The sequence below is a fragment of the Syzygium oleosum genome, unplaced genomic scaffold (genome assembly GCF_021117445.2).
Source record: "Syzygium oleosum isolate NSW1041296 unplaced genomic scaffold, Sole_v2.1 Sole_v2.17, whole genome shotgun sequence".
NCBI classification, from domain to species: Eukaryota; Viridiplantae; Streptophyta; class Magnoliopsida; order Myrtales; family Myrtaceae; genus Syzygium; species Syzygium oleosum.
In genome coordinates, this window is record NW_026607501.1 from 1,947,229 (window position 1) to 1,959,829 (window position 12,601).

The window sequence follows — 12,601 nt, forward strand, 5'->3', positions numbered from 1 at the left end:
GGAAAATTTAGAAGCCAATTGAAGTCAATACATAAGATTTAGAACTTCCAATTTATTGTTCCTCAAAATTAAAATTTATTAGATTCCTGTTGCACGAAGCTTCATCTAAACAACTCATTGACTCGAAACAAGATCCAAGTGGATGAATAGGAACGATGTTAAAACAAATCTGTGGATACCTACTTATATAGTCCACTTCTCTTAATCAACCCTACGAAAATACAGGATAAACCGGAGTCCCATCCGGATAGAATAAGCCCCAATTTTGCTCCACGCCCTGAGGCTTTTGATCCTCATTAAACATTGCAAAGATGAATCCTTCCAGGTAGTGGTCTGGCCTCTTAGGAGTTGCTTGCTTGGCAAGAAACTTCTTCACAAAATTTTGATTATAAGTTTGCGCAAGCTGCGGAGTGGTGAAGTCTCCGTTTCCAGCCGACGGCCAACCGCTCTCCGAAACCACCACATCCACACTGCTCACGCCTTCCTTCTCCATCGCCCAGTAGAAAGCATCCACAATCGCGTCGAGCAAGTTCGAGTAACTCAAGTTGCCATCCTGAACCACTGGACCGGGCGCAGTGAATTGAGCATAATCTAATCTCACGTTAGTTGGATCTGAGGCATATGCAAAATAGGGATACGCATTAACTAGTAATGGGGAGCTAGTGCTCGACAAGAAGTTTATGATTCCAATCATGTCGGCTCGAGCTATGTCGGTGAATACACCGCTCGAGGGTGGGTATGAACTCCCCAAGGTACTGCTCGCAACTACTGTGGACACCCTCAGTCCAGTATATTTATAATTACTTATAGTAGTTTGTAAATTTTGCATAGCCAGTAATACATATTGAGCCAAATCTCCGGGAACGACTTCATTACCGGCTGTAATATACTGAAAATTGATGTCGCTTACGTAGGGTTGCACGTTGGTGTCGAACCATGTCTTAGCCGCATCAGCACTTGATGCTATGGATGGTAAGTCTTGGTTCTTTATGCCTAGCGTGACATCTATTCCACTGCCCCGAAGTGCATTGAGCACGTCGGGGTTCGGGTCATAAAGTCTCATTTTTCCAATGATGTACCTCTTGTAGAGTTGGACCACCGTCGCCGGAGAGGGGAGATTGTCGCCGACCATTCCGTAGTTCACACCGATGTCAAGCTGGGCCATTGTGATTCCGATATGGTAGTGCCGCAATGCTACTATTGATAGAACGAGGATCACCAAAGTTGATGCCATCTCTGAGATGCCTACTTCAAAAGCATGAAAATTATCATTAGTTAGTAATCTGAAAGATAAAATAAGAATGAAGACATGTGATATTAGACTTGCACCGTTTCATGATATGGACCACCTTCAATTTGATCCTAATTTTCTTAGGAAAATTAAATGGTTAAAGTATGCCCTCCCTTTATAGTGCAAAACATTTAAATGGTGTGGCATATAGAACTTCTAAGACATGAAAAATAAGAAAAAAGAAAGATTTTTTTCTCAAACTTTACTATGAGAGAGAGAAACATGTAAAGACTTACAGGAGAGCTTTGATCAATGGAAACAAAAACGACTTGTCCTTGAGAACAGAAGACCTTTTATTTATTGGCAATAATTTCAAAAACAAGAATCTATTCTGTACATGAATGGGATTCCAGTACGAGCATTAGTTGTGTTGGATATAATTTGGAGATTCTCTGCATTTAACCTGGTTATGCATGATTTCCAAGACAAGAATATTTGTTGTACATGAAATGGATGCCATTTTGAGCATTCGGTACAATAATATTTCTTCGTATTTCCTTAAATTGCGCATATATGTCCATAGAATATGCATATCCTTTAATTTGTTTTGATCGGTAGAAAGTACCATTTCACTCATATTTTTTTTGGTCGGATATTTCATTCATATTGAAAAAGCTGATAAGTACACCAAGTGGGCGGCTCAGCGTAACAAATCCCAAAGGGCATGAGGCCAATAAGGAACCCAGCTAAGAGGAAGGGTATCTTGGGTTTGGATCTTTACAACCCAATCCGCAACCTTGTTGTGGGTTCAGGCAGAGCCCGTTAAACGAGTGAGCCGGGATTGGATCGGGTCGTGAATGGTCCGACCTAAATTGACCCATTTACATGCAGTACAAATTTGACTACCCATACTCAACCCGACCCGTGATCCATTTCTTTTTTTCAATTTTTTCTTTTTAAATTGTTGCCTTTGAAGAATAGATGGCTCTATGGACGAACTCATTGAGTTAGTGAGTGAGCTTGGGGGTCGGCTATGGAGAGTCTGGCCCGGGCCATGCATAAATCATGAAATGGGCTTGGGCTTTAGACTCATTTTCACTTATTGGTAAAATTTTAAGTGACCTATATGCAACCTAGTCCACATAAGTGAGTTGAAAAATGAATTTATAACCCATATTCACACCTCAATTAGCAACACGTGAACACACAAAACTTCTCCTCCTTTTGACGTGTTGCAGTTTACACCCTATGTATTTTTCGAATGCAACTTATCGTCTCAATGGGCGTATTAAACTTTCACATCCAGCAGCAGATCAAGAACATTCTGACCAAGCCATGAAGAATGAATTACTTGTCTCAACAGTTCATGATCAGCTCAAGCTTTTCTCTTCCTCACGTCGAGTATTAAGCTAATTCGAATAAAGATTCAACTGGACGAAACAATTATGCTAGTCACCGTCGCTAAAGATTCCCGTGCAACTAATAGGAAAATCATAGCCGAAAATTCACATAGACATTTCATCATGCATGTGGGCGACAATGTGCATATTTCCAATAGTAAAGAACCTATCACTCATTTGGTTGAGTCATTTCGTCGTAATGATACAAGACCAAGCAGCAATCAACTTTCCAAATTGAATTAAGGTTAATACCACAAAAATCCCTAAACTGGTATACCTGTGATAAATATATCCCAAATTAATTTTTTGACCACCAAAAACCCAAACTGGTACAACCGTGACAAATTTACCAATTGTACTGTCAAATTGCTGAGTTGAATAACAAATGACAGTTGATAAATGTATCGGTTTGGGATTTTACCCTCCGTTTATCACAGGTGTACTAGTTTGGGATTTTTTGTGGTACTAATCAAATTTAACAGAAGGTACTATTTTGGTGTTTTTCGTGGTAAAAAATTTAGTTTGGAGTATATTTGTCATATGTGTACTAGTTTTGGGTTTTTGGTGGTTAAAAAATTAGTTTGGAGTAAATTTATCATAGGTGTAACAGCTCGAGGTTTTTCATGGTATTAATCCTTGAATTAATCACTTGAATTCGATAGGCATAGAATCAGGAGATGTCACATGGCATATGCTATTTATGTTCGAGTAAATTGGCCTCAGCAACATGCATTCTCAACTTACCCCAATTGTCCCAAAAAAATTGAAACACAAATAAATTATATGAGGATCAAAGTTTTTTTGTAATTATAGATTATTAATGTCTCAACATTAGTGAGACGTCTCTACAATTCACGTTCAACAGTCATGTCTCTTCGGATCATATCCTAATTGTTGCAATTATGGGTTAATTGTTGCAATTATGAATTAATGGACTAACAAATGTGAGCTTCATTGACATGACTATTTAGTTCACATCCTTTCAGTTTTCTACAGCAGTTTTAATAGACGTCTCTTTAGTTCACGGGGTCTTTGGTCTTTAAGAAGATGTGTCTCGAGTCATGTCTCTTAAGTTCTTGCAAGTAGTCCTTTAGATATGTCAATTTCGAGAAGTGTTCGACAGAGTCATGTTCGTAGAGTTCTAATATAAATGGGTTTGAGGTGTTGTATCTTGGAAGGCATACTTCGTGAAGCTGCTTAGTACCGTTTGCAGAAACTAATCACCTTAAGGAGATTTGGTTAGCCGTACCTCACCTGTGTATTTCCATTACAATTTTATAGCAATTGTGCAAGTTCAAATTTGGTTTGTAATTGTATCCCCTTTTACTCATCGGCTTGGTCATTATTAAAGTTGTTATAAGTAAAACAACTGAACCTAGTAGCGACCTCATGTTCTTCGACAGAAAATGCTCCTTGCGTGTAGTTTTTCTGTGAACCGCATATCGCAGAATGGCGTCTTGAGTACCTTTTTGCAAAATCTAGCAGCATCTTCGTCCCCTAGCAAACTTCCTTTTGCTGTATGAGCGCTTCCACAGCCTCATTAATCAAGAAATATTTGCTTACGGAAGTGAAAGGGAGTCGCAGAAAGCCTCTACTTTTTGAACGAAAAGAGTAGCTGAAGCGAAGTTTGTCTTGGAGGGAGCAATTTCTATTAGTCAGGGTAGGTCCGCGGTGCATGGAAAAAGAAACTAGACTGGTTAGATATCGACGGATATGTGGATGTATACGTAATGTTTGCTAGTCATATGTGTGATAGATCTCTTTCGAACTGGAACACAATAACGGTCGGACAAACTTCATACTCTTTACTACAACCAGAGGAGAAAATGGACAGTCTGTATAGCAGCTTATTTATCCATCTATGCATAGGCATACTTCAAGGGCCTCTACCCTCTCCGTGTTGAAAATGGTGTTGAAAATGGGAAGTTGAGAGAAAGGAACACAAGAGAATACTTAGAATACTCTTTGATATTTTTGTGGCTTGGCTATTTTTAAATAATTCAATCGCAAGCCCTTTTATAGGTACATAAAGACCCTTAGTACATTGTATGCATTTATTAAGACCTCATAAAACTCCTAGAACTTTGTAGTACATGAATCTTGAAAATCTAATGGACTAATTAAATGCATGACACATACATGAACTACATTAATGCACCTAGGAAGAAGTACATGGATAATAATGCACCTAGATTCATTAATCAAGTTTAATTTTCAACACTCCCCCCTTAAACTTGATTATATCTAGTGACTCCAATTGAAGCACGCAATCTTGCAAACTCTTCAAACTTAAATGCCTTAGTGAAGATGTCGGCAATTTGATCATTGGTCTTCACATATGCAAGCTTCACTTCTTTCTTCTCAATGCACTCTCTTATGAAGTGAAATTTTGTCTCTATGTGCTTGGTTCGATCATGAAAAATGGGATTCTTTCCCAAAGCAATAGCAGACTTGTTATCAACATAAATTGTGGTAGCAACCTCTTCTGGCATGTGAAGCATCTTCAACAACTTTCTTAGCCATATTGCATGATATACACATGATGCAGTAGATACATACTCGGCTTCACAAGTTGAAAGAGTCATAATTGGCTGCTTTTTTGAACTCCAAGTAAATGCAGTATCACCCAAGAAAAATAAGAAGCCAGTGGTGCTTTTTCGATCATCAACATCACCACCCCAATCACTATCACAATATCCATGAAGCTTGAAGTTTCTAGCGGAAGAATAAATTAAACCGTAATCAAGAGTACCTTTTATGTATCGAAGTACCCTCTTGGTCATCTTCATGTGATTCTCGGTAGGTGCTTCGATGTATCGACTAACAAGACCAACACTATAGAGAATATCGGGTCTTGTGCAAGTTAAATACCTCAAACTTCCAATAAGACTTCTATAAAGAGACGCATCCACCTTCTTACTTTCATCAAACCTTGACATCTTTGCTCCACATTCGATGGGAGTGCTCACCGGCTTACATTTCTCCATTTTGAATTTCTCGAGAATTTTCTTTGCATAAGCTTATTGAGAAATGTAAGTACCATCATCAAAGTGCTTCACCTCAATTCCAAGATAGTATGACATAAGCCCAATATCGGTCATCTCGAACTCTTGAGCCATCACCTTCTTAAATTCTTCAAACATTTTTACATTGTTGCCGGTGAAGATCAAATCGTCGACATACAAACATACGAGCATAAAACCTCCAGCTTGATCTTCTTTGACATATAGAGCATACTCATGTGGACACTTGATGAATCCATGATCTTGAAAATATTTGTCAATACGACTATACCAAGCCCTTGGTGCTTGCTTTAATCCATACAAAGCCTTCTTCAACTTCAAGACCTTATCTTCATGTCCTTTGACAACATAGGCCAAAGGTTGCTGAACATACACTTCTTCCTCAAGATAGCCATTCAAGAAAGCGGACTTAACATCCATTTGATAAATTTCCCATTTATTTTGAGCTGCCAATTAAGGAAATAATCAAACGAATAGTTTCCAAACGAGCTACAGGAGCAAATACCTCATCATAGTCAATACCATGCTTCTGACTGTAGCCTTTCGCAACGAGTCTTGCTTTGTTTCTTTCCACTTTTCCATCGGCATTTTTCTTCACTTTATACACCCATTTTACGCCAATTGCCTTTTGTCCTTTAGGAAGGGTTGCTACTTCCCATGTGCCATTCTTCTGAATTGCTTGAATTTCTTGCTCCATTGCATCTCTCCATTTTGCATCCTGCACCGCTTCTTCAAAGTTTAATGGTTCAATGTCAGCAAAGAAACAAAATAAACTTGGAGTATCAACAACTTCCGTTTCTTCATATATCTTGATAAGATTCCTTTTGCGCACCGGCTCTTCAGAGGAGCTATCATGGGAACCTTGAGAAGTAGGAGACGGAGGTGGAGTAATAACATTTTGATGTGTTCTTTGGCTTGATTCTCCCTCTTGTAAAGGACAAATGACATATTCATCATTTTCAGCAACATTCCAAACCCATAAGACATTTTCATCAAACTCTGCATCTCTACTAATCACGATCTTCCCATTGGAAGGATTGTAGAACTTGTAGCCTTTCGATTTAGGATCATAACCGATGAAGACAAACTTCTCACTTTTTTCATCAAGTTTAGATCTCTTCTCATCTGGAATATGAATATAAGCAATACTTCCAAAAACACGTAAGTGAGAAACACTAGGTTTCTTACCACTCCATGTTTCTTGAGGTGTCATGCCACGAACACTCCTTGAAGAAGATAGGTTGGACAAATATACCGCACATGCAACGGCCTCGGCCCAAAGTTCCTTTGGCATCTTTTTGCTTCTAAGCATGCTTCGGAACATGTTGAGAATGGTTCTGTTCTTCCGCTCTATGACACCATTTTGCTGTGGAGACCTTGGAACAGTCAAGAAATGACGAATCTCATTGGTATCACAAAAAGTTTCAAATTCCCCAGAAGTGAATTCTCCATCTCGATCGGTCCTTAATGCTTTAATATAATAGTCACTTTCTTTCTCAACAAGGGTTTTGAATTTTTGGAATGCTCCAAAAACTTCATTTTTGGCTTTCAAAAAATAGACCCAAGTTTTGCGAGAATAATCATCAATAAAGAGTAGGAAATAATTAGCTTTACCATGTGAGGATGGTTTGATGGGTCCGCACACATCGGCGTGAACAAGTTGGAGTGGCTTCGATGCTCTTGAAGTGACATCCCTAGGAAAACTTTTTCTAGCTTGTTTGCCAAAAAGACATCCTTCACACAGTTGGTTGGGATGATTGATTTTGGGCAACCCATGCACCATATCTTCATTCGCCAAAGTCTTCAAGCTACCAAAATTCAAATGGCCAAATCTCAAGTGCCAAAGCCAAGAAGTATCTTCAACACAACTCTTCAAGCACCTTGGATGATCAACTTGAACATTGAGCAAGAACATTCTATTTTTCTCCATGGGCACCTCTTTGCTATCAACTTATGAGAATCATCTCTCAAAAGAAGGCAACGATCTTTCAAGTGAATATCATATCCCATCTCAAGTAGTTGTCCCAAACTTAGAATATTAGACTTCAAAGTAGGAACATAATAAACTTGAGATATCAAAAAATGACTTCCATTTTTAGCACGGATTAAGACATCACCTTTTCCTTTGATTGGGGCTTTAGTATTATCTCCAAAGATGATGTTGCCATTCACCGCCTCATTAAGAGTTGAGAATGACTCTATGTTGCCACTCATGTGATTTGCGGCACCGGTGTCAAAATACCATTCTCCTTTCTCTCTTTCTTCATTCGTTGCCAATAACAACAATGTCTCGTCTTCTTCTTCTTTAAGTTCAATATAATTGACCTTCACTTCATTGTTTGTAGTGGCACTCCTACATTCATTAGTATAGTGCCCAAATTTGTGACAGGGATAACATTGAATATTAGCTTTATCATACCTTCTCCTTTCACCTCTATTGTAGCCATAATTTCCACATCCTCCTGTTTGAAAGCTTGACCTTTCATTGATGGAATGTTGGTCTCCGCTCCTTCCACGACCACGACCAAAGTTTCCTCCACGGCCATGACCATGACCATGACCACGATCACGGCCACGATTTTGACCTCTCCCATGAGACCATTCTTGCTTTTTCACTTGATCTCCCAAAGAGACCTTAGTTTGGAGTACTTGGGTCGCCGTCTCTCCCTTCTTCTTTAATCTTTCTTCATATGCTTGCAATGACCCCATGAGCTGATCAAGGGTCATAGTCTTCAAGTCATTGGATTCCTCAATGGCAACGCCAACAAGATCAAGCTTTGAGTCAAGCGATCTAAGAATCTTTTCAATAACACGAACATCGTCAATATTTTCGCCATATTGCCTCATTTGATTGGTTACGGAGGATACTCTAGTGAAGAAATTAGAAACGGATTCGGACCCCGTCATATGTAGAGATTCGAACTCACCACGTAGAGATTGAAGACGTACCCTCTTCACCTATTTAATTCCTTTGAAATTATTTTCTAAAATATCCCAGGCTTCTTTGGCCTTTGATGCGGAAGCAACTTTCTCGAACATGGCTTCATCCAAGCCCATGTGAATAATAGAGAGGGCATGTTGATCACCTTTACGAAGCTTGTTCAACTCGTTCTTTTGATTTTGATTCAAAGCTGCTTCATCCTCCGGTTCATCATAGCCTTTTTGAACAACTTCCCACACGTCTTGTGAGCCAAGCAATGCCTTCATGCGAATGCACCATTGCCCATAATTTTGTTTTGAAAGCTTGAGAACGGCATAAGGAAAAGAGCTATTCATCTTCAATCGTAGCTCTGATACCACTTTGTTGAAAATGGGAAGTTGAGAGAAAGGAACACAGGAGAATACTTAGAATACTCTTTGATATTTTTGTGGCTTGGTTATTTTTAAATGATTCAATCGCAAGCCCTTTTATAGATACATGAAGACCCTTAGTACATTGTATGCATTTATTAAGACCTCATAAAACTCCTAGAACTTTGTAGTACATGAATCTTGAAAATCTAATGGACTAATTAAATGCATGACATGTACATGAACTACATTAATGCACCTAGGAAGAAGTACATGGATAATAATGCACCTAGATTCATGAATCAAGTTTAATTTTCAACACTCCGTCCTTCTCCGCCATCAGAAGTTCTGAAGCGGTGGTGCTGGCGATGGAGTGGATTTGTCGGTTAAGACACATGGATCCCGATAGCATCGAGGTGCTGCCAGATTCGTCCCTTGAATATGGCTATCCCGCCACTTGGGCAAGCAAATGGTGCGCTGAACTACATTGGGCGGTTTGGCTCGGGACACATGGAACCCTATAGCATCGAGGTGGTGGCTCCTTCGTCCCATGAATCCGACTATCCGGCCACAGTCCATCGGGGAAGAAAATGGTGTGCCGTGTTTCATCCCGAATGGCCCAAAAGTTCTTGTGTTGCTCTTGAAGGTGAGCGATCTAACGACCGGACTGCCTCCACGAACCATGGGACTGTAGTAGCCACTTACGCTGACCAAATGCTCGTCCGGGGACTGCAGTTTAATCTGCCATCCCAGATAATTTATGTCAAGTTTTCTTCTACAACAGTTGCATGAATAATTGTTGGCAGTGGTTTAGTTTTTGGAATATAGAACTAACCTCAGCTGTTTGATTGCCTCCAGCACCTCCATGCTTCTCTGCTGCCACAGGCATTCCATTCTTATCATAAACCACGCAGATCGAGTCGATGCAATGGCCAAAAACAAGAGTGATCTCCCTCACGCCATGGTAAGTCCCATCGTCCCAGCTAGTTCCACCATTTCCTCCCCATGGTCCGACTTCTATTTCCTCACTTCCATTCTCTTCAAGAGTGATCTCCCTCACGCCATGGTAAGTCCCATCGCCCAAGCTAGTTCCACCATTTCTTCGCCATGGTCCAACTTCTATGAATTGTTTCACCTTCTCACTTCTATCCTCAAAAATATGTTCATGTGGAAAATAGAGTGAGGGGAAAGTTGTGATCTCCCTCAAGCCATGGTAAGTCCCATCGTCCCAGCTAGTTCCACCATTTCCTCGCCATGGTCTAACCAAATTGTCCTGCAACATTAGTTATATGCTTTCATGCCTCTTTGTGAGGATAATGAATATCTCAGTTTATTGTTAAAGTGTTATTCTGAGTAATTTGATTGATGAGTTCATGAGTTAGCACAAGAAGAACTATGCGGACGATAGGTTGTTCATATTTCATTCTATTAATCTTCAATCATATGATCGTATACTTTGAGGTATCGTCAATCAAGTTTGGGGAGACTGCTCCATGTTGAGCCCAAGTGGCATCTTAAATTATGATCCTCGTCGAGTTATAACACCTACCCACAAGATTGTTTTTTAAAATAAAACGATTTTAGCTGATGTGTCTTGGTTAAAGGGAAGAGGATTAATGATAAAAAGCTTTATGAGAACTCGAGGAAAACAAAGACATGAAGAAATCAAACCAGAAAAGAATATTGGAGAATAAAATGCAAATCATATCATAGCGGTCTTTCATACCATTATGAAGACTGCTAACTTGAAGCAGAGAAGCTGGATATAGAAGAACAAGACGCAAAGCTCAAGAGGTGAACGATATTGTTGCTTGTGGCTCGAAAGTGATGATGCACATACAATAACCTATATAGGGATTGAGTTGATGGCTTAGTGCAGCATCAGATTCTACCTCGCAAACCAAGAATCTGAACCGTTTTTCCTTTGAGCATAAGAATTGGACCCCAACATCTCTGGCGGGCAATTCTGTCCAAAGCTCGGATGCAGTTGTTCGATGATTCATCTTTCCTGTTCTCTTATTCCCCCGCTTTTCATCCACTGAGGGAAGGACTAAGCCACAAAAATGGATGCCCGGGCACTGTGGCACATTAACGATAATTTGTTTTCACTCTCGCCGCCCGAAAAAAAGAAGGCATAAAGCTTCGATGAGGATTCTAGACATTAGTCAAACAAATAGTGGACGAGCTAGTTCTTCTCCCTCCTCTTTTTGCGCATATGTACTTAACATGAACCATAATCAGCAGCAAACTCTGACATTCTCAGTAAGTCGACTATGAACAACTGGCATTCGCAAAGATGGCCTTATGCAAGGGACTATCCATCTATGCAATGAGCAATGTCCTTGTCGATCGTGCCTGTTGCACTCAGATGAGCTGGTGTACAGATTAGTCCTCTTATTTCCTTATGATCTAGTACGTGAATCTCTTGCCCATATGCTCATTTTTGACTTGGTTATTCCAAGTAATTTATGACAAGAATGGAGGTGTTCTGCGCTGTTTTCTTTTGCAAGAAGCTTTGCTGTAATAACGTGGGAACCCCAAAAAAGAATATTCAAGTGGCGGGCTGTGAGGATTGATCTCTACTTATGTATCACCTAAATGGTAAGCTATCTTTCCCCGACCTACGTACATTCGGTACAACATTCCCCGCCTTCTTCAGCGTTAACCGTTGTAGATTGATGTACTTAGCATGCTCTGTGCATGCAAACCGCAAACGATCCACAGTTCTTCTTCTGATTAGATTCGTCACTCAATAGATCAATGGTAGAGGTGTCAAACAGGTAAGTCAAGTTGAGTTGGGTTTGCTTAGACTATGTCTTAATTTTTCTATTTTTCTTAAAGTTATTGTGAAAGGCGGTCGAATCAATCTATGCATATGCTATTACTAATAAAGTTGAGAGAAATCACATTGAATGGATCGACCTTAGAGCTGATGAATTTGTTTGGCCTAACCAATGACGTTGAGGGGAAACGATCAAGGTCTGAATCTTAAAGTGGCCCAGAATGGTTGCACATCGTATTTGGCCACCTACGAATCACAAGATTCTTATGTTTTATGAGTATGTTGCAATATTAAGCTCCTGAATCCTTTTGTCCTTCAAATAGTTGAAATTAATTTTGCTTTTGAAAAAAGAAAAGAAAATTTTGACTTGTAGCATGGATTGATTTTTGTACTTTAAAAGGTAAATCTCGGCTGTTGGCGCTTTAGTTTATGTATTTTGTTTCAACCAAGTTCTCAAACTTTCAATCTCTTTAGTCAAGTTCTTTAAATTCGCATAAATTTTCTAATCAGATCCTTCCCGCTCCATGTCAGGTTAATTAGCATTGAGGCGTTCTTCAAAGCTAGCCAGAGTCCAATGTGATTTTTTTTTTGCCACAATAAACTATAAATTAATGCATGGAACTAAAATTTTCTTAGAATTAACCACAACCAAATCTCGATGATAATGAAATTTCTCCTTATGAGCGCTTTCCTCCAACTTTTCACGTCAAACTCTTGAGAATTCCAACAAACACGTCAACTTCAATTGACCAGATTTGAAACCGAACGGACTTAATGAGAAAAGTTATGCAATTTCAAGAATTTGATTGGATAAATTTAAATTTCAAGCATTAAACTGAAAACTTACGTTAGCTCATGGACGAAAAATGGAATT

At 39.5% G+C, this 12,601-nt stretch overlaps 3 protein-coding genes across 3 annotated transcripts; all 3 read right to left on the reverse strand.

Annotated features, from left to right (window-relative positions):
* Nucleotides 1–211: 211 nt before the first annotated feature.
* Nucleotides 212–1,234, reverse strand: LOC115693239 (probable glucan endo-1,3-beta-glucosidase BG4). Its single transcript, XM_030620218.2, has one exon. It carries the CDS (start codon nucleotides 1,232–1,234, stop codon nucleotides 212–214), a length of 1,023 nt encoding a protein of 340 aa, XP_030476078.1.
* A 3,119-nt stretch (nucleotides 1,235–4,353) lies between these two features.
* On the reverse strand, nucleotides 4,354–10,718 carry LOC115693240 (jacalin-related lectin 19-like). The gene is made up of 4 exons (XM_030620219.2): nucleotides 10,672–10,718; nucleotides 9,781–10,218; nucleotides 9,266–9,686; nucleotides 4,354–4,524 (listed from the first exon to the last, which is right to left on the reverse strand). The coding sequence occupies exons 1-3, from the start codon at nucleotides 10,672–10,674 to the stop codon at nucleotides 9,285–9,287; spliced, it is 843 nt and encodes a 280-aa protein (XP_030476079.2). The 5' UTR covers nucleotides 10,675–10,718; the 3' UTR covers nucleotides 4,354–4,524; nucleotides 9,266–9,284.
* Nucleotides 7,527–8,561, reverse strand: LOC130140279 (uncharacterized). Its single transcript, XM_056319290.1, has one exon. It carries the CDS (start codon nucleotides 8,559–8,561, stop codon nucleotides 7,527–7,529), a length of 1,035 nt encoding a protein of 344 aa, XP_056175265.1.
* Nucleotides 10,719–12,601: the final 1,883 nt, after the last annotated feature.